Raw genomic sequence first — 19,546 nt, 5'->3', positions numbered from 1 at the left:
CTTAACATATATAATGGACCAATAGTTACATTGGCATTAGTTATGTTGTCAAGGTGAGTACATTTCAGGACAAAAATGAAGTATTTTAAACAAAAAAGGCTGTAAATCTCTGGTATGCTTCTGGGGTCAGCTGAGGCAATTTCAAAATACAGGAGTGGTCCTGCCAGTCTTCAGTTGCTGGTGCAAATCAACTGAAAATTAACCCTGATGAAATTCAGGGTTATTAATTCTTTTAAAAGATCATTTTTTTGGGATGGATCACCTGAGCTGACCTGCCTTACCTGGCAGCTGGGGATTGGGGAGAGCAGGCATCATACTGTAGTTAGGTTGGCTGAGTGTAGTTTGAAACTTGAGGATTAATATGAAGCTTCACAAAGTGCCTGAGCTGTTTAGTGGCTTGTTGCCATTGAAACAAATGTTTCTGGTGTCCCCATGTGTACTTGCAGTAGTAAGTGCTGTACAAACATACAGTGAGCAGACCACAGTGCAGCTCCCAGTTGCACATCCATCAGGCTTGTTCTGTTGCTTGTCTGGTTCTGAGACCGTTAAGCCTGCTTTACCAACAGAAAATTATTTTTAGGGGTGGAGTGGGGTTAAAATTTGTTTATTTAGCTATAGTGTGAAACTTAACTGTTGGTTGTGTTTAGAAGATGTTGATAATGATTAGAAGGGCTTTTACTTTAATTACTTTTTTTCGTCTCTAGAGCATAGCTATCAATATGAAGAATTCAAGAGGAGCAAAAATAATCAGGGAGGTAGGTTTTAATGGAATGCAAATCATGCCTATTTTATATTGGTTTGGTCCTGTGTAAGAAAGAATAAACTCTGCATAAACTCTCAAGTATATCTGATAATTAAAAATGTGTATATGTGCAGTTCACTTCTTAAATACTTCTAAAATTACAGTTTATTGCCTCTACACTCTGCAGTTTTGCATGCAGAAAAGTTTGGTGCACAGTGTAACTTATAATGATTTTAGATAAAATTTACTTGAAAACTTCATCAAAAGCTTCAAATTAAATATTGTGAGGAGAAGGTCTAACAATCTAGTGCTTATCTGGTGCTATGTTAGATCTTACTGTACAACTTCATCAACCTAGCTTGAAACTCCTTCCAATGAAGTCAGCAATGAGCTTACAAAAGAAGAATTGGGCTACATACACTCTTTGCATATTTCAGCGTGTTACAGTATATTCACAACTTCAGTTGCTCTGCATCTTTCTGAGAATTGCTGTCCTGTAGGTCAAATTCCTACAGATTTCATATCTTTATTTTTTTCAGTATTTCAGTGCAGAATGCAAGGGTGATTTAAGGTGATCTTTTTTTTTCCACATTGGAAAGCTAATAAAAGCACCGTATTTCACATTCTGTAAAACTTGTGTTGTCATCCTTTTTTTTTTTTTCATTTTTCTTGAGAAGTATAGGACCTGCTACATAGTTCTGTAGGGCTAAAAATCACAGCAGTAGCAATATATCTAAAATGGTAAGCTGGCTTCTGATCCTGTTTGCTTCAGTATCAGTTCCAATCACTCTTGTTTTTTGCAGTGAGACTGTATATGTCCTGCAATAAGTGGAATTTTTCTGGTAGTAATTTTTGCTAGGAACTTTATATGAAATTAAAGTAGATTAAGTTGTCTGATATTTTGATACTTTTTTTATTGTCAGCTCTATGAGAGAGAGATGCTTAAACTCGGAAGATTTCTATATAAGCCAAGGATTTTCTGGTTCCCTCTCCCCGTGCTCTTTGCAGAACAGAACCATTCATTACTGATTGTTATGAAGCTGTATGTTTATCTTCTAAAGGTTTTGGAAACAGGCCATTTGGAATAACACAGATGTATTTTTTGGATAAAACAGTCACCTTCTAAATAAGGGTTTAAAAAAAAGTTCCTCCCAGAAAACCAGTAAAAAAAAAAAAAAACACCCTAGTTCTCTTTGACATTTGGGAAAAGAAAGGGTGAAAGGAAGAAAAATTACTGTAAGCAAAATGTCCACTGATTTCATGAATATGGGCTGAACCTGTTTGACAAAGTTGAAGACATCTGGGACTATGAGTCAGGATGAACTGGAGGAAGGATGGATGCAGCATTAGCTTCTTATGTGTGAATGCTACTATTTTTGGTTAAGAAATTCCTTTTTTCTCATCTTGACATTTGTGTAGGAAGGGGGCTCCTTGATTTTGTTGTTAAATGTACAACTTCCTTCTGCCTGCAACATGGAGAACCTCTTCATGGTTTGTGCCACTCAATGGCTGGTGACTTTACAGTATTACAACCTTTGTGCTTGAGGCTGAGTTCAAACCCCACATGATTTTTGTATCAAAGTAGCAACTTTCCTATCATTGTTCTACTTCACTCAGTGATAGCCTTGGGGGAATTTGGTGCAGAGGTCTTGACATTTTAATACTGCATCTGAAATGGAACCAGAGTATATTTTTTTCCATTTTCTTCCATTTGGATTTTCTTAAAAATAAGAGTGTTATGTATAAGAGGCTATCATTTGTTGTCAGTTGTCTTTTGGTAACATCAGGAAAGATGTGTAAAGAATTGAGTGTTGTTCAGCAGTGTGTTTCCTATAGTGTAAAGTAATGTTTGTATCTGCAAGGTAACTAATGGCAAGAGGAACTTTGCATTTGGGACATCGGTTACTCACAATTAAATACAAACTATGTCCTGGGCTGAAGACCTACAAAGAAAAGTGATGAGGTTATAATCATTTTTCTTTATTAAGAAAGATAGCATGGCTAGAATAAATCATTTCCTCCCTTCCTGTAAATTCCATATAGGTGGAAGGAGGTTAATATCAGAATCCAGAATCATATTAACAAAGGAATCGAGTCTTGAGGTATATGAAAAAAGCACAACCTTGATAATTGCATCAATATTATCAAGTATGCAGAAGAGACCTGTTAATCAACTGTCTTGGATTTGGCACAGTACTTTAAAAAACAAACAAACAAACAAAAAACCAACAAAAAAAAAACCAATGCACACTTGCCCAAAGGTCTGTTCTTGCATAATTATGTGATTATTTTACACTGAAGTTCCTACTACTACTTTGGTGCTCTGTTTTGTTTCTTTATTCTGTGTCACTTGTAGCCCTGTTTTCATTCCTAATGCTTTTAACTTGCTGTTAACTGCCTTCCAAATATTTGAATGTCTCACCGAATGGAAATGATTTTCTCTTCAGTGATGGTATGTGCACTAATACTATCCTCTGACACACAATCTTTTTAGAGCATTATTCAGCAATTTTCAGCATCTTGTTTTAAGAAACTTGGATACCTTTCTCCTGAGTATTTAACCTTAACTAATTAAATTCTGTGTTTAGTCATGAAGGACTTAGAAGAGTTCAGTTGGATGGGGAGCTGATGGCACTCCTTTCCTCCTGTTCAATTTAGCTGATAGGTCAGCATGTGTCATGAATATTGTCATCTGTGTGTGTGCGTATTCACACACTTCTCTGTGTGGAGTACTTGTTTCAAAAAATCTTTTTGAAGGCGATGAATAGCCTGCTCTGTCAAGTTAGTAGCATCATTGTGTTGTTTATATTCAATTTAATGACTAGCTGGCATGCATGATACCTTTTTCTGTCCTGAGGTTGAACATATCAGTGTCTGATCTGAAGCATATAGTATTCCAACTCGGGTCTGCATTCTGTTGCTGTTAGTAGAATCAGAAGTACAAGTGGTAAGCTCTGGAGGGCTTGTAGAACACAGTGTGAAATTTCAATTGACAATGGACTTAAAACCCCGTTGAATTTTAAGACCAAAACACCTTTTGTGTTTTAAGAACATGCAATTCGTTAAGATCAGAATCTGAGTTCAGTACTTGCCAATAACAGAACACTGGGTACCTCTTAGAGTTCACTGAGCATCAAAAGAGATGCATACTATGCACACACTGACTTGTACATTAAAGACTATTTCCAAGAGTAATGGGAATGTTAGTGGCAGAGCTGGCACAATATTTGTAAGACATCTATAACATTATGTTCATCTCTATAAGAATACATACACACTGCTAGACTGGTCCTAAATCATTGTATCTGCACTTCACACTGTAATCAACCGTATATGTTGCCATATCCAGAAGTATTGCACTTATTTTTTGTTAGCCATCTTTTTTTCCCCCTTAGTGGATTGTAGGAGATACCTCTTCAGTATGAGGTGGGCAACGGATCTCAAACTAGCCTATACCATCTCTGTACATCTGATAGATTACAAAGCATAGTGAAAACAGTACACAAGTTGTAACTGATTGCTTTTCTTGCATGAATTTAGCTAAGGTTGTAGTTTTGCCAATTGGAAAAGTATTTAATGTATGGACTGTGAAGGATTTAGAGAGAAAATAAACCCCCTTGGCTCTCTTTTTCATAAAGGCATGACATTAAACAACTAACAGCTTCCCCCACTGCATTGCCCTTAATTTAGTTCTGTGGTTGGATCTGCTGTCCTGCACAGAGGATTGGGACAGTTGTAGATCTGTCTGAGCTGCTTCTGTTTTTACTAGCTAATGCTTTAGCTCTGTGAGCTCTGTAGAAACCTTATCTTCTTGAGAACTGTCCTGTGACAAATGCCTGCTTTATTAACTGTCATGAAGTTATGGTCTTCTATGGAGTCCACTCCTATTGAATAGTTTTTTTTTTAAAAAGAGCCATTTGTCCACATAGAAATCCAGCAATGCTTATTTAGAATATGGAGACTTTCTCATATTGTAATGGTTTAAAACTAGTAGTCCTAGCAGTTCTTGACACAGCCCCTTGAAATAGCTTACAACATGCATTTTAAAACCCACTTTTACCTTGTGCTGAACTTAGTTTCTGTAAATTTTACTAATGTTTCATCCGTGCTTCCGGTTAAACCATTCATAATTCGCATGCCTTCTTGACTGAATAAGAATCAGTTCGTCTTTCCTGTTAAATATTTGCTGGCTTGGCTGTTTCTTTGGCCTTAGATTCAACTAAACAGTGTGCATGCTAGAACAAAAATGCTTATGATTGCTGATATGATGACACTAATTTATAGAAGCTGGCCCAATTTGCTGTATATATTGATCAGACAGCTGCGTGGTAGTTCCAGAGAATGTGACTCTGATCATCTTGAAATAACATTAAGAAATGAAATGTTTTAGATCATGCTTAAAGGTGTGTGCACAAACATGTTCCTCTCAGGGAATAGCTTTTAAATTCCTGTAAAAAGAAACAAAGGAAAAACCATCCCACAACCAAACAGGGGAAAAACCCCAAAACTATACAACTCTGCCAAGCACTACATATTTCTGTTAATATGTAGTTCTCAAGCTTCAGAAGCTCTCAATATTATATTGAAACATGTATAAATATTTCTGTTCATAATTTCTATAAGAATAAAAAGATACAATTTAAAGCCCATCAAGGTCATATGTTAATCTTTAACTTCAGTAGATTTTGGACTAGGTCATTCATTTAGATGTGATGCAGAAAATCATGCTGCAGAGCTTGACATCACTGTTCTAATCGAGGTGATTTTAAGATGTTCATGTTAACCTCATAACATTTTTGGGCTCTGTATTTTGTTTCCACATACAGAAAGTGGGATATATAGCCTTTGTTCCAGTAAGTGTAATTAATCATTTTAAAACTTAAAAATAAAAAATCAAACAACAAAACAAACATGTCCAACTCCCCCCCCCCAACATTTTACAAAACTGTAAGGTAGAGGAAACATGGAAGATAAACATGCATCCTTTTCCCCCTCTTTCCTCACGCTAACTGCAGGTATAAAGCTGGTGACTGTTCTGTAAATTTTGGTCAAGTATTTGGAAATTAATGTGATTCTGCTAATACAATTATGTTGTAATTTCATCTAATAGCTTTAGGATTTTGGTAGTTTCTTTTCTAGACACGCAGCATCCCTAATGTGTAGTTTGCAGACATGCACAGTCTAACAGACCAAAAAAATATCTTTAGGTTTGAATTCTGTTCTGTCAGAAAGACAAGAACCATCTTGATTAGTGAGATGTCAAGTTATATGAGGAATTTATTGAACTTTTGGAAGCTCATTAACAAATCTTACTCTTCTTTTCTAAAGCTTGCAGCTGTGTCTGATGTTTTTGTGGAAAACTACATCCCTGGGAAACTGGCTGAAATTGGTCTAGGTTATGAAGACATTAAAAAGATTGCTCCTCACATAGTGTACTGTTCAATAACAGGTATTGTAATTTCAGTAACTTGTGTCATTGTTTCCTTTATTCCACTCATCCTGTTATAACTCATGTAGCAATATCAACGTATATTATTTCAATGTCAGTTAAGTTAAATTGGAAGATAGAAAACAAGTTTTACTTTAATTCAAAAACCAATACAGAAAAATTGGGAGGCAGCAACGATGTCAGCACTTTATAAGGTGATCGACAGTGGCAATAGTAGACTGCTGTACTCCTATTGGCCACAAAGGAGCCAGCATTGGTGGGGCCTTGCATTTTGCTTTGAACAGATTGATAACTCATTTTTCCCCCATTGGTTTTACTGAACCAGTTTTCATTGCAAGTTTCCAATCTAGTCATTTCAATGTTTACTGCCCTGAAGCATGCTTCTCTCTTCAGTTATCTAGTTACGTGTTCATGGAAAGGAAGTAGACATGAATATCAGGACCTGCATACATGTTAGAATTAAATTAAAACAAAGAAGTTGCACACATTCAAAGACCAATTCAAAATCTTAGTTGCAAATCAGGCCAGACCTGTTTTGCTTCTGAATTTCTGAATAACATCTTTAGCTTTTTAACTACTGTGTGTTTCCCATTTAATGGGGAGCAAATGAGGTTTTTTAGTCTGTGATATATTTTTCATGCTTTTGTGCTTTTTTGAGCCCTTAAGACAAGGGCAGAAAGGCAATTATGTTCAGGACTAGCTGTGAAACCTGTTAAGTCTTTCTTTACGTATGTTTAGGTTGGTCTGTGGTTAGTTACCGCAGTGTTTTTCACATTTGCTTGTGCATGTAATTTATCATTAGTAAATTGAATGTTTTTGTGGTTTTAGTTGCTGTACAGTTGATGAAAGAATAAAATGATACCCATCTTGCAATTTATTTGTGATGGCTTGGCGTTTGATTTGGTAAATCTGCTTTTCCTCTCACACTGCACATGTCAACTTCTGAATGCTTTTACGTGTTTGTGATATTAGATGAAAACTTTGAAGTAAGAAAAACTACTTCATTTCACAGAATTGCTTAGGTGGAAAAGGACCTCTTGAGTTCATCTAGTCCAACTCTCCTGCTCAAGCCAGGTCACCTGAAGTGGGTTCCTCAGGACTGAGTCCAGATGGGCTTAGAGTATTTCCACAGATAGAAACTCCGCAGTCTCTGGACAATCTGTTCCACTGTTTAACATTTGTCGTGGTAAAAAATGTTTTGTGCTCAGGTGCAATGCCATGGGTTTTTAATTTTTGCCCATTGCCTCTTATCATTCAATGGGTGCTACTGAAAAGGGTCTGGCTCCCCCTTGCTCACTCCCTCCCACCAGGTATTTATATTCATTGGTAAGAATCCCCTGAGTTTTCTCTTCTTCTAGGCTAAAGTCTCAGCTCTTATCATTTCCTCATGTGTCAGATATTGCAGTCTCTTAATCATCTTCATGGAATCACAGAATGGTTAAGGTTGGAAGGGACCTTAAAGACCATCCAGTTCCAACCCCCCTGCCATGGGCAGGGACACCTTCCACTAGTCCAGGTTGCCCAAAGCCCTATCCAGCCTGGCCTTAAACACTTCCAGGGTTAGGGCATCCACAACTTCTCTGGGCAACCTGCTCCAGTGCCTCACCACCCTCACGGTGAGGAAGTTCTTCCTTATATCTAATCTAAATATCCCCTCTTTTAGTTTAAAGCTATTAGTCCCTGTCCTATCGCTACACTCCCTGACCAAGAGTCCCTCTCCAGCTTTCCTGTAGGCCACCTTTAGGTATTGGAAGGCTGCTGTAAGGTCTCCCCAGTCTTCTATTCTCCGGGCTGAGCAAGCCCAAATTCTCTCAGCCTGTGTTCATAGGAAAAGTGCTCCAGCCCATTGATCATTCTCTGTCATATTCAGCTTCAGGTTAGCCTTGGCTTTCCTAACCCTTTGCTTGTACAACTGCAAGTTGAGAAGAACAAACTGGTTTATTTCTAAACTCTGTCACCTGATTCAAGACACTACAGCTCAAAACTATTTTTTTACTGTACTGCATTCAAATATCATTTGCTTTTTTGGAGCTGTGGGATGAATGCTAATGTAAGAACATTTAGCTTTAAAAAAAAAAATGGTAAAAAGGTCAAAACTAAAATATTTGCTGACAAAAATTGCTTCGTGTAGAAGCTCAGATTAAAATGTGAATGCCTATGGAAAGAGACAAAGATTTTTTTTTTTCCGTTGTAAACAAATAAGGCTAGACAAATAGCAAAGGAGGTTGTTAAATGCAATAAAACATTTTAATAGTAATTATGATTCTATGTGTACTGCTAATTATTATGGAGAACGCTAGGGGAGTTTCTGTACTTAAGCCATTTTCTGCAAGGGGTCAATTTGAGAAATTGTTAATTTGAATATTCAATATAAAAGGCTTTAGAACAAATTGGTAAAATGGATACTTATAAATCATCTGTATCAGTATATCGGAGCAAGGTGAAATTTTGTTGGAGCCTGTGTTATTAATATGCATCATAACTTTGCCAAGGAAAACATACAAAAAGTTAACTGACCACATCAAGCTGTTCATGTAAACATACGAATCACTTCACTTTTCTGAAGCAGATGGGGGAACCTTATCAGTAATCCTTCACTTCTTAAGGTACCTCCTATTCCTTTGCTTGCTGTTCGTAGTGTTCAAATGCTTTTCCTCTTTCTTCTCGTTTCTTAGATGTGGAAGCCTATTAAAAACAAGGGGATTTGGGCACAGAAATCTGTCTGTAAACAATGTCTTGGATGTTGTGATGTTAGGCGTGATAGTATGTGGTCAAAAAACAGGTTTATGTGAGTTAATTGAGGCATCTGATTTGGATGCCTGGTTTTGTGAAAAATTGGTGCAGGAAACAGGTTAATGCTGTGTTCTGAAAGGCCCTCAAAAAGTACTCAGTTCCCTGACTGTAGACAGGAGCTATGCATGTGACAATGTACAAGGATAAGGATTGGAATTAAAGTGAAGTGGAATGACCCTTGGACAAACTGAATTCTTGTAGGTTCCTGAGGGCTTAGATGCAATATTTCAGATGGAAAGAGACTGAGAACGCAGTCTAAGATTATTTGGTAATGCCATAAAAAAAGCTATGTGTATATAAAATGCCTAGCTGGAGATATGGAAAATATGAGTTAAGGAAGATCCAAAGAGAAATATTGTTTGTCAGATGTAAGAGATGTGCTGGCCTAGAACATTAGATTAAATGGACTAGTTGTCTTCCCAAATGTTGAAAATTGTTGAGACAAATTATCTTGGTTACAGAAACCCCTTTTACTTCTAAACAGTGGGATTTCATCCATCATTTTGCACCTCACTTACAGGCTGCGCAAGAGATAATAGGAATATGTTAGCTCTCAAGCTCTTTCTGTTTTGCAGGTCCTGTGAAGGATAATGGATACACAATATAACATGAATTATGTTACACGGTCTTTGAACAGAGGATTGGAGTGGTTTATGCTGTTTCACTCAGCCAGCTTCAAATATGCTTTTTAAAGGGTGTATTTTATGTATCATGGCTATTATTAACAGACAAAATGATGTTGGTCATTGTTAATGACTATCATGAACTCTGTTACATTTTAGATATGAGAATACAGAGACAGACATTTTGGCATAACACTTGATAATGCATAAGTAACCAAGAAATAAACATGTCCAGTGTGTCAGAATCAGGGTGTTTTCCCATTTTTTTTTCTTCTTGTTGTTCATTCTACATGCTGAAGACATTATGGCAGATTCGTTTAATAAATTACAAGTAATTACTGGACACTACTTCCCCTATCCATTTAGTTAACTCATTAATGAGACTGGATATCATCTGGAATGTCTTGGTTTCTTATTTTTGGAACCATATTACCTTTCATGTTTAAACATCATAGGTATGGAATGCAATCAATAAACAAGTAATTTGAAGGAATCAGTTTCACCCTACAGCATAACTTGTATAACAGCTGTGATCAAGATGTCTTTCAGATTTTTTTTTGTCTCATTCAGTTGCTACATATAAGTGTAAATAAGTCGAGTTGGATATTAAAACTTTTTTAATTTTAGGGGCCATCCAAAAATATGGAAAGTAACTTTCTGACTCTAGACTGCATTGTATCCTTCCTTTGTATTATTCCAGAGAGTGTGTGCTCAAGTTGTAATTGTTTGTGTTATTATTATTATTATCATTTTAATTATAAGACTATCTCTGTCTATTACCTTCTACCTTGCCCTTTTCTAGATGCGATTGCCCAGCTTAGCAAGTTCAGATTCTTCCCCCGCTAGCTCAGTTCCTCACCAAACATCAGTTTCGCTTACCTCTTTTGGCAACCCACGCTTTCCTACCAAATTAATTTTCCAGATAATCTCCTTCAGAACCTTCATTCTAACCTGTTTTTTGCTGCATAATGGGTATGAGCAGTAAATATAAATAAAAAGTGGGCTTGAGCGTTCTCCATTGGTCTGTGAGGACAGCATAGATATATTTGTCAGAACCAACTGCTGGGATGTGGTATGGTGTAGCATGTGCATCATGGACTGAATCGTTGGAGATTTTAGCCCTGAAGCACTAGCAAGTGTTTCCTTGGAAAGTGTGTATTTCCGAGCTCACATCATAGCTGAAAACTGTATTCAGATATTTTGGTGGAAATAAAATAAAATAAAACAAAACCTTCAAAAGACACAACAATATTACTAATAGAAAAGCATAACCATGACAAAAAGGTCTCCCAATTTTTTCAAGTCTTCACTATAAAGAATAGAAATTCTCAGGGTTTTAAGCAAACAGCTGTAAAGTTGTTGTTTTCTAATATAGCAAAACAAACCAGCTTCCTCCTCAGTTTTGTGCTTAGGAATAGCAGAACCATTCTGTGAGAAAACATTCAAAAGTTTTGTTCTCATTATAGTGTAAAGATCAAGATTTGACTCTACTGCATAAAATACTTTTTTCAATGAAAGGTATGGAGGTGACTGGTTCAGTGGAATTAGGCACACATTGTAGCAGAAAAAATCTGGAGACAGGCTTCCTGGAAGTCAGAAGCTATGCTACTTTATAATCTACTCAGACTTCAGCAATTTCTCTTACGTACAGGAATGCTGTTGGTATGGAATCACCTCTTTTTAAATTTTGGACTGTTGCAAATCGTTAGTGATAGTAAAATGAAAGGCAGTGTAATCTTTCAGAAAGTCCAAGGTCATATGTGGGTGAAGAGTTTAGACATAGGTAAGCCAGATGCTGTTGTCTTTTTGACATTTTGGAAGTCCTGATTAGCAAACCAAGTTTCTTATCCAAACAGTGCTGATTGAATGTATCCAGCCCTGTGGCAGCAGTATTTCTTAATGTTTCTGCTGCTTTTTAAGTGCTCTCAAGTTCCAGATTGTCTGTTCTCACTCACAAGTTGGCTTTTCTGGTGAGAGTAATCTTAAAATTAGTCTAAATATAATATATTTTGACAGTTCTGTGGTTGAGATTGGTTTAAGTTTTTTTGAAAATTGGCTGCTTAAAGTAAATCATGTACAGGTCACAGGAGAGTGACCATTTGTTGCGATCGGTATGGTCTATATAGTTCAACGAAGAAAGTCAGTTTATTTCTGAACAGGAGGGGGCACTGTTTAAAAGGACAACATTATTTTCAAATTAAAGCACTTTTTTCTTTTCTTAATACCTCTGAAGGTAATACGTTTGGACAGACTTTGAATTTTGTAGGTTTTTTGAATGATGAAAGCTATTGCTCTTAGCTTCTCAACCCCTGTCCCCCTGCTCTGTTCGTTTATTACTTTTTGATTGAACTGTGCTTGCTCTGCTTCTCTTCTACAGGTTTTGCTGAAGCTGGTGTTCCTTACTTTTTGGCTCCTTTCCTTCTTTTCTTCTTTACCTTGTATCATATGCAGGTTGCTTTTTTGTGTCATTTATAGCATTACCCAATTTCTTCTTTTCAATGTTTCCTTTTTCTGTCATGCCATTTCTTAAAATATGGCTATGAGGTACTTAGTTTTATGCCTGTTTAAAGATTTATTTATTTTCTCTTGTAAACAGGAGAAAAATAGTCTAGTGTATTTATGCTTGAAAGAGATTGAAGACATAATGATGATCTGTTATGCAGAAATATTTGTAGTTCAACCAAAAAAAAAAGTAAGATAAGATGTTTGGAATTGCTGTTTTTATTAACTTCGTATTACTGTAACAGATTATATTTCTTCAGGATTTGTGGTCTCTAGCCCCAACGAGTCTTAACTCTGATTTTAAAAATGATTAGACTACACTGAAGTGTTAATTGTGCTTGCTAGCAAAGAGTAGTGTTGTAAAAAGACAAAAAAATAAGTGGAAAGAATGGCAAAATATTTTTTTCACATTTTGTGTGTCTTCTGAGTTTCATACGGTTCTAAATCTGGAATTGTACCTTGTAATGAATGTACATAAAGTCCTTAAAATCCATAAATGAACATATTCCTTCAAAAATATGTAAGTCTTATGCATCTCATGCATGATTCTGATGAATCTGAGAAGCAAAGTAGTTCTTCACTCTATCCATCTGCATAACAGATAATAACTCAAAATAATGTACTGATGATTTGTAGCTGCTCCTCATGAGAAGATGTAACGTTATAATTTTAATGCTCGTCCTACTTTGTCTCCAGGATTTTCATGACAGGGAAAAAAACAACAACCTCAGCATGTTTTGCTGGTCAAAGGCTAGCCAAAGTGTTCTTAGTCCTCTAATTTGCAGACTTTCAGTGGTGAGATGTGGAATTGCCTTGGACTAGGTATAGTTTGTAGACTCCCTCTTACCAAATGATTCTGGCCTATAAAATCATAGATAACTTGGACGGTCTAATTCTTGGTGCTCACTCCTTTGCCTGATGCATGCCTGATGTTTTTGTCACTTCTAGATGGTTATAGGTCTGGATATAATTACTTGGGATAAATTGGTAGACTACCTGCCAACACAATGATAGATCCTACATTAAAGAAAACAGAGTATGTTTCATAACATGACATAAATTGGCAAAGTAACTTCTTAAAGTTGTAAATTATTGCTTATGGAGATAGCATACAAGTAGGAAATGAAGTTCTGCTCAGAAGCTGGCTCAAGCAATGTTTTAGTTGTAACTAAATAACAGCAACTGTAGAAATGGTTTTGATCAAAAGTTATTAAAAATTCACTCACCCAAATTTACTAACAAGATGATTTTTTTTGTAATTAAAAAAGCAAAATAATTTCATCAAATGATCCTAAAAGTAGGCAAAACAAGTTGGAAAAAAAAAGCACTGAAAGTGAGACAAAAAAAAGGCAAGCCAATGCAAGCATGAAGAGCGAAATGGAAATTTGGAGAATTAGCTGAGAATTTAAAGAATTGCAGCAGTCTTTTGATACTCTAAAAGCAGGAATAATTTGAGAGGATGAGATAATTAAAGAAGCTGGGAACTGCAGAAAAGGAGGATCAGTGTCATGGTATCAGTCTTCAGTGAAAGAATGTTCAGAGAAATTTTCAACAGATCTATTGTTTTCTAAAAATAGAAGGTACTGCACTGTCAGACTGCCATGTCAAAAGAGGCATTTTCAGAAGAAACTGGGCGTCTTGCTTCCAGTAGTTCTTGATGTGGTTTGAGAATGAAAAGGCAGGTCTGGAAAACTCTGAACATTATACCTCTCTGAAATAAACAGAAAAATCAGATTTGCAATTTGTGAGGTATGAACTTACTGACAGCAATTGACAAAGCATTTGAAGGTGAAAAAATATGCAACATCTACCTGAGCCTGATTTGATAAAAATAGAGCACTTAAAAAGAAAATCAAGCATGTCAAATGTGTTAGTTTTTGCATTATGCAGTTGGAAGATGGATTAAAGAGTTGATCTGTCAATTTTTTTTGATAGCTTGAAGTTATCTGAGTGAGTTGTTAAATTATTAAGCAGGGTTTAGAGATAAAATAGTCTATGATAATTTTTGAGGAGTTTTTGAGGCTTTAAAGACAAATCATTACTGGGATAATATTATTAGCAGGTATAATAGGGCAATAAACCTTGTGGCATATATTTCAACTGTAGTAAAGTTCTTGACACTCTCACAAAACACTTTCATAAATAAGCTAGGGAAATGCAATGTAAAACAAATAATAAAATCGTTTCTGGAGTGACCAGAAACTACCTTAGTTCTTGTACTATACAAGCGAAAGCTATTAGTATGTCATATGTGACGTGGAAGGCAGTACCTCAGAACTGACATTGCTGGATATTTTGTTTTGATAAAAATGGTGATAGAGTAGAATAAGGATGACCCCCAAATCCTCATGTGATTAAGAACTACGGGGTGTTTATTGTGGGTTTTGGAGTTAAGGGGCGGGAAGAGTCTAGAGCTGATTTACAGATATAAACCATAATTTTCTCTTTATAGCATTATAAATCTTATTTAAAATTGTTTCTGGGAGTGTGGCTAGCTCACAGATAAGTCATGTAAGTCTGGCCTCAAAATCTCTGCTCGGTTTTTCCTCCCACAACCAGGGATTTAAAATATTCCTAAGAGTCCCTGTGTCACCAGAGCCCAATGGGCAGTTGCATGATGTATTCCTGGTGTAAAACCTGCAATTTAATTGCCTGAGATCTGTATACAGCTCAAAAGGTCCACAAAGCAGAAAGGGAGTACAAGTGTATTATACAGCACGATTAGAATTAGAAATGACCTTGACCAATTTGTCTACACAAATAATAGAGCAAGGGTAGAATTAAATGTTGGAGCAAGTCCAATGTCCAATGTACTGTCCTTAATCAGAAATAATCAAGTCCTTTTAAAGATACCGTGGGTGAGAGAAGGGTGCTCAGAAGATTTGGATGTAATAATGGTGGGGCATGATCGAAATTGAACACAAGTCCATGATATCATATTGTCATAGATGAAGGATTTGCATTATACTGGATTATATTAAGACAAATATGACCTAAAAGACTACTCCTGCCCTACTCCACATTGGTGTGTTCTCAGTTGGAAGGCTAAGTCTGCTTCTTGGTGACATATTTAAAAAGTGATGTGAACAACTGGAGAGAGTTGAGAGAAGAACTATGGATAAGAATCATTGTATAAGGAAGGTAGCTCAGAAACCTCATTTTTTCTTAACTAAAAGCTGCTATGATCAGAAAGAGCTATTGTGGCCATTTAACCCGTTCTTCCTAAAATGTTCTGTAAATTTGCATGTAGTAATTCTTAAATGAAGATCCTGATGGTATGTGAAGGCATCAGCAAAAAGTCCTTGCTTAATGTGTAGGAGCAGTCAATATGTTGCTTGGTTTCCAAAGTGAGAGTGTTAAGAACAAGAAAAAAATTGGTAGGTAGTAATTAAAATAATAAGAATTTGGATGTGACCATTGGAGAACTGGGTAGTCTGATTTTGAGAGATAAGTGATTTGGAATAGGAGAACAGCATATGATATAATAAATGATGCAGATCCACTATTATATGCTATTAAAGATGCCTTTCTCAAGCTGGGTAAGTCCAGGTGGCATCTGAAGTTGGAAGACTGGATATTTAAAAATGGTAGTGCATTGCAGAGAAATTTGTCTTATAGTACTCTGCAGCGTTTGCTGTCGTACGTCCTTGAGAGCAAGATGGTTGGTTGTTGAATTAAAAATTGAGTAGGCAAATATGCAGATAATGAGAACAGGCACAGTTATAACTAGATATTCACATCAGGATGTTTGGAACAAGCCAGGAAACTACTGACCTCTTTGAATTCCAGACTACATGGTGTCGGTTGTTTGTTGTACAGTTCAGGATTGATACATGAAAGAAACTTAATCATCAAATTTAATGATGATCTTGTTTTGAGGAAGGTAGATCACAGTATTTCCTTGTAGATTTTAGATATGGTGAGAATCAAATACTTTGGTGCTTTTCTGCCCTATGCTGATGTGCTCAGTTGTAATTCTCAGTGTAAACTACATGTTCACAAAAATTAACAACTGGCTCCTTTTGCAGCTTCATGGCATGCAGCAGAAACTATTGAAAGGGTACTATGCTTCTCACATGTAGTTATTCTGATATCTGAGGTGGCCATCTATATAATCAAATTTACCAATTAAGACTACATTCGTTCTAAATATGAATTTCTGCAAGACTTGAGGATAGAGCTTTAATTTATAAGGCACAACGGTTAAATATTGTAGAGCCATAATCTCTCTCTCTCTCTCTCTCACACACACACACACACGCACACAAAAAAAACTCATAAAGAAGTTAAACAAAAAGTTATGCTTGTATATATGTTTGTAAATTGAGACTAGTTCTACCTATTCTGCTGGGGAGTAGGACAGTTTTTGAAGCTATCATTCCTTACTCCTTGTATTCACCAAATGAATAAAGTAGCCAAAACCTCTGATGTGACAATTTTAATCTCTACTTGTATTATACCATGTTTGCAAGCAGAATTTCTCAATGTTTGGGTAAACCTTAATACAGAACTCTGCCTTTTCTACATTATCTCATGAATCCAAGATACCTGATCTCTTTCTAGACATCTAATGAAATTTGTGTCTCATTTTGAAATATCTTTAGCCTTGTAGACATCATTTGAGTATCCAAATTGTCAGTTTTTCCTTTTGGCTTATCCATCTGTTGTGGTTTAACCCGGCCAGCAGCTAAACACCACACAGCCGTTCGCTCATCCTCCCCCCTCCCTCTCTGGGATGGGGGAGAGAAAGGTGAAAGTGAAGCCTGTGAGATGAGATAAAGACAGTTTATTAAGACAGGAAAATAATAATAACAATAATAATAATGATAATAGTAATAATAATAATACTAATAATAATATGTACGAAACAAGTGATGCACGATGCAATTGCTCACCACCTGCTGACCGATGCCCAGTCTATCCCTGAGCAGCCGGCCCCCCCACCCCGGCTAGCCACCCCTATATATTGTTTAGCATGACGCCAGATGGTATGGAATACCCCTTTGGCCAGTTTGGGTCAGCTGTCCTGGGTCTGTCCCCTCCCAGCTCCTGCTGCATCCCTAGCCTGCCCGCTGGCAGGACAGAGCGAGAAGCTGAAAAGTCCTTGGCTTGGTGTAAGCACTGCTCTGCAAGAATTAAAACATCAGCATGTTATCAGCGCTCTTCTCATCCTAATCCAAAACATAGCACCCTGCCAGCTACTAGGAGGAAAATTAACTCTGTCCTAACTGAAACCAGGACACCATCAAATGGAAAAACTGTTTTTAACATTAAAAGGTAGAGAATTTTCTTATGCAAGGAAGTTAGTTGGCAGAAATTCAGATGTCCAAATTCAGCTTTGATAATGCAAAAAGAAAAAAAAAAAAGGCAAAAACCAAAACAAACACAAACCCCCAACCCCAAAACAATTGTTCTCGTTTCTGTGAATGGAGAAATAATTCTTGTTGTTCCTAAGAACAAAGCAATCAATCACAATGATGATACAGTGACAAATCAGTGGTAGTGTTACGTAGTACATAGTTCTGCAGATTTTTCTTTTTTAAAAAGTGAATTTTTGATGCCAGTCACAATACATTTACATAACCCAACAGTGTTGTGTTGAGAAAAAAAAGCTATCTGGAATGTGCTGATATAGCTGCGTTGCTTTTGTGAGCTGCCTGCCTCAGTCATTTGTCATGGTGTAGATGCTGTAGCAGTACGTGCTGTTAATGGACTTTCATTACTTGTTTAGAGCTAAAAGAAGATTTGTGTAAATGCAAAACTTAGGAAAGAGTCTGTTAAGAGATGACCGTTGATTAATCAAGGAAGGTGGTACTATAGCTGAGGTTTCTGAAAATTGCCCCTAAGTTTCAGGGGCAATTCAGGGACTATCATGTTCTAAGGTTTTATGTCATTTTGGCATTCTTAAATGTTAAGATAGTGTCATGCCTCTGGTTTGCTGCCTCTTGCAGAAAGTCACCTGTGATGTTCCCAAATCTTCTTTTGCTTGTCACAAACTTTGTTCCAGAATTCTGCTGCCTCAGGGCTGGCACTCTGTGGCCATCATTTCTTCCCAAAGTAAAATACTTAATATATGCAATATAGGCTGCAGTCCTAACCACATGAAACTTAGTTTGTGTAAATTTATTTATTTATAAAATAAAGCAAATATTGTTATTTGGTAGGAATGAAAACAGAGGACTTTCTAGCAGTTGACTGCTTTATTCAGAAATGAGTTATGGCGGCCAGTGGGAGCTTTTGATTTCTTTTCCCAGCCATTAGTGTTAATTATTATCCTACTGATATACAGCTATGTGAATGGGTCATTCTTACTGGTGCTATATAGGGAACTTGATCTTGATTTCTGTTCCATAAGAAGACCACCTAAATGTTCCCCACTGTCTGTTTTATATCACAGGTGATATATTCACAAACAGGTTGTAACCTCTTCTACTTTTCTGGACACAAATAAAAAACATTGTGTGAGTGTGTTAGGCACAATAATTTTTTCCGTGTTGAGTTTAGTGTTATATTTGGTGCTTTTTCTTAATATGGAGGTTTTTTTTTTTTAAATAAAAAAAAAAGTAGTAATCCTAATCACTCTGAGGAAGACTGGGAAACAGTGACCCCACTGTTAATCAAAGGCTTACAAATGGATGACAAACAATAGGATTACTTTGAATTGCTTTGTTGTTAAAAAAACTTTTATTTTTTCTCTTTTAAGGTTCATTTGTTTTGGAAGCTTGATTAACAGGATTTGAATTCTTGGGACTGCTGGTTATAATATTGTAAAGTTGTTCAAAATCCTCACTTTTTTTTTTTTGTTCATGTTGTAATTAAGTTGGAAGTGTCTGCTTTCTAAGCACCTTAAACTTGTAAAGGCTTTCTGTATGCATTACCCTTAAACAGTTGGTTTGGGAATTGTCATATAACTTTACCACTCAGTTGTATTGTGCTCTGAAGATGAACCGTATGAAAAATTTAAAACTATATCTGCTTATTCAGGAAGTCTGTCAGCTGCAAACTGTTGGAAGCTGGGAGAGTACTCAAGAAAAATATTAGATAGGCTTATCCTGTTCATATTGGCATCTGTTTTTCTCTATTTCTGGGACAGAACATGTAGATAGCTGGGTCTTGAGTCTGATCTAGTACATTTGTTCTTATATTCCTGTGCTGTCCCGTGCTTTTTGGACAACAGCTAAACTTTCACAGCCATTAGCACAGCTCAGACAGCATGAAGACAGATTCTCTGTGTTCCTGTCCCTCTGGAGCATTATCGATGGAACGAATATTGTTGCCCAAAATACCAATTGCAGGACTAAAAAGTCCCCCTAGCAGCACCTTTAAAAACAATTTGGAACATGAGTTTCCAAAAGGTTGCAGAGTAAAATGTGAACCATCCAGGCCTGACAGATGTTGCAGAGCAATTTAGCTGGGTACCTCTTAATTGGAGGAAAA

General features: G+C 36.5%; 1 protein-coding gene across 8 annotated transcripts in view; it reads left to right on the top strand.

Annotated features, from left to right (window-relative positions):
- The window catches only part of SUGCT (succinyl-CoA:glutarate-CoA transferase), a 326,659-nt gene that overhangs the window by 7,669 nt on the left and 299,444 nt on the right, over window positions 1-19,546 (top strand). For all 8 annotated transcript variants that reach the window (XM_040549158.1, XM_040549157.1, XM_040549155.1 and 5 more), the window contains exons 6-7: window positions 705-755; window positions 6,071-6,191. In XM_040549158.1, the coding sequence (XP_040405092.1) occupies window positions 705-755; window positions 6,071-6,191 (172 nt within the window). The remainder of the gene's footprint in view (window positions 1-704; window positions 756-6,070; window positions 6,192-19,546) is intronic.

Source organism: Cygnus olor, chromosome 2 (genome assembly GCF_009769625.2).
Source record: "Cygnus olor isolate bCygOlo1 chromosome 2, bCygOlo1.pri.v2, whole genome shotgun sequence".
NCBI classification, from domain to species: Eukaryota; Metazoa; Chordata; class Aves; order Anseriformes; family Anatidae; genus Cygnus; species Cygnus olor.
Note: the sequence above shows the minus strand (reverse complement) of the source record. Positions and strands in the feature narration are given on the sequence as shown.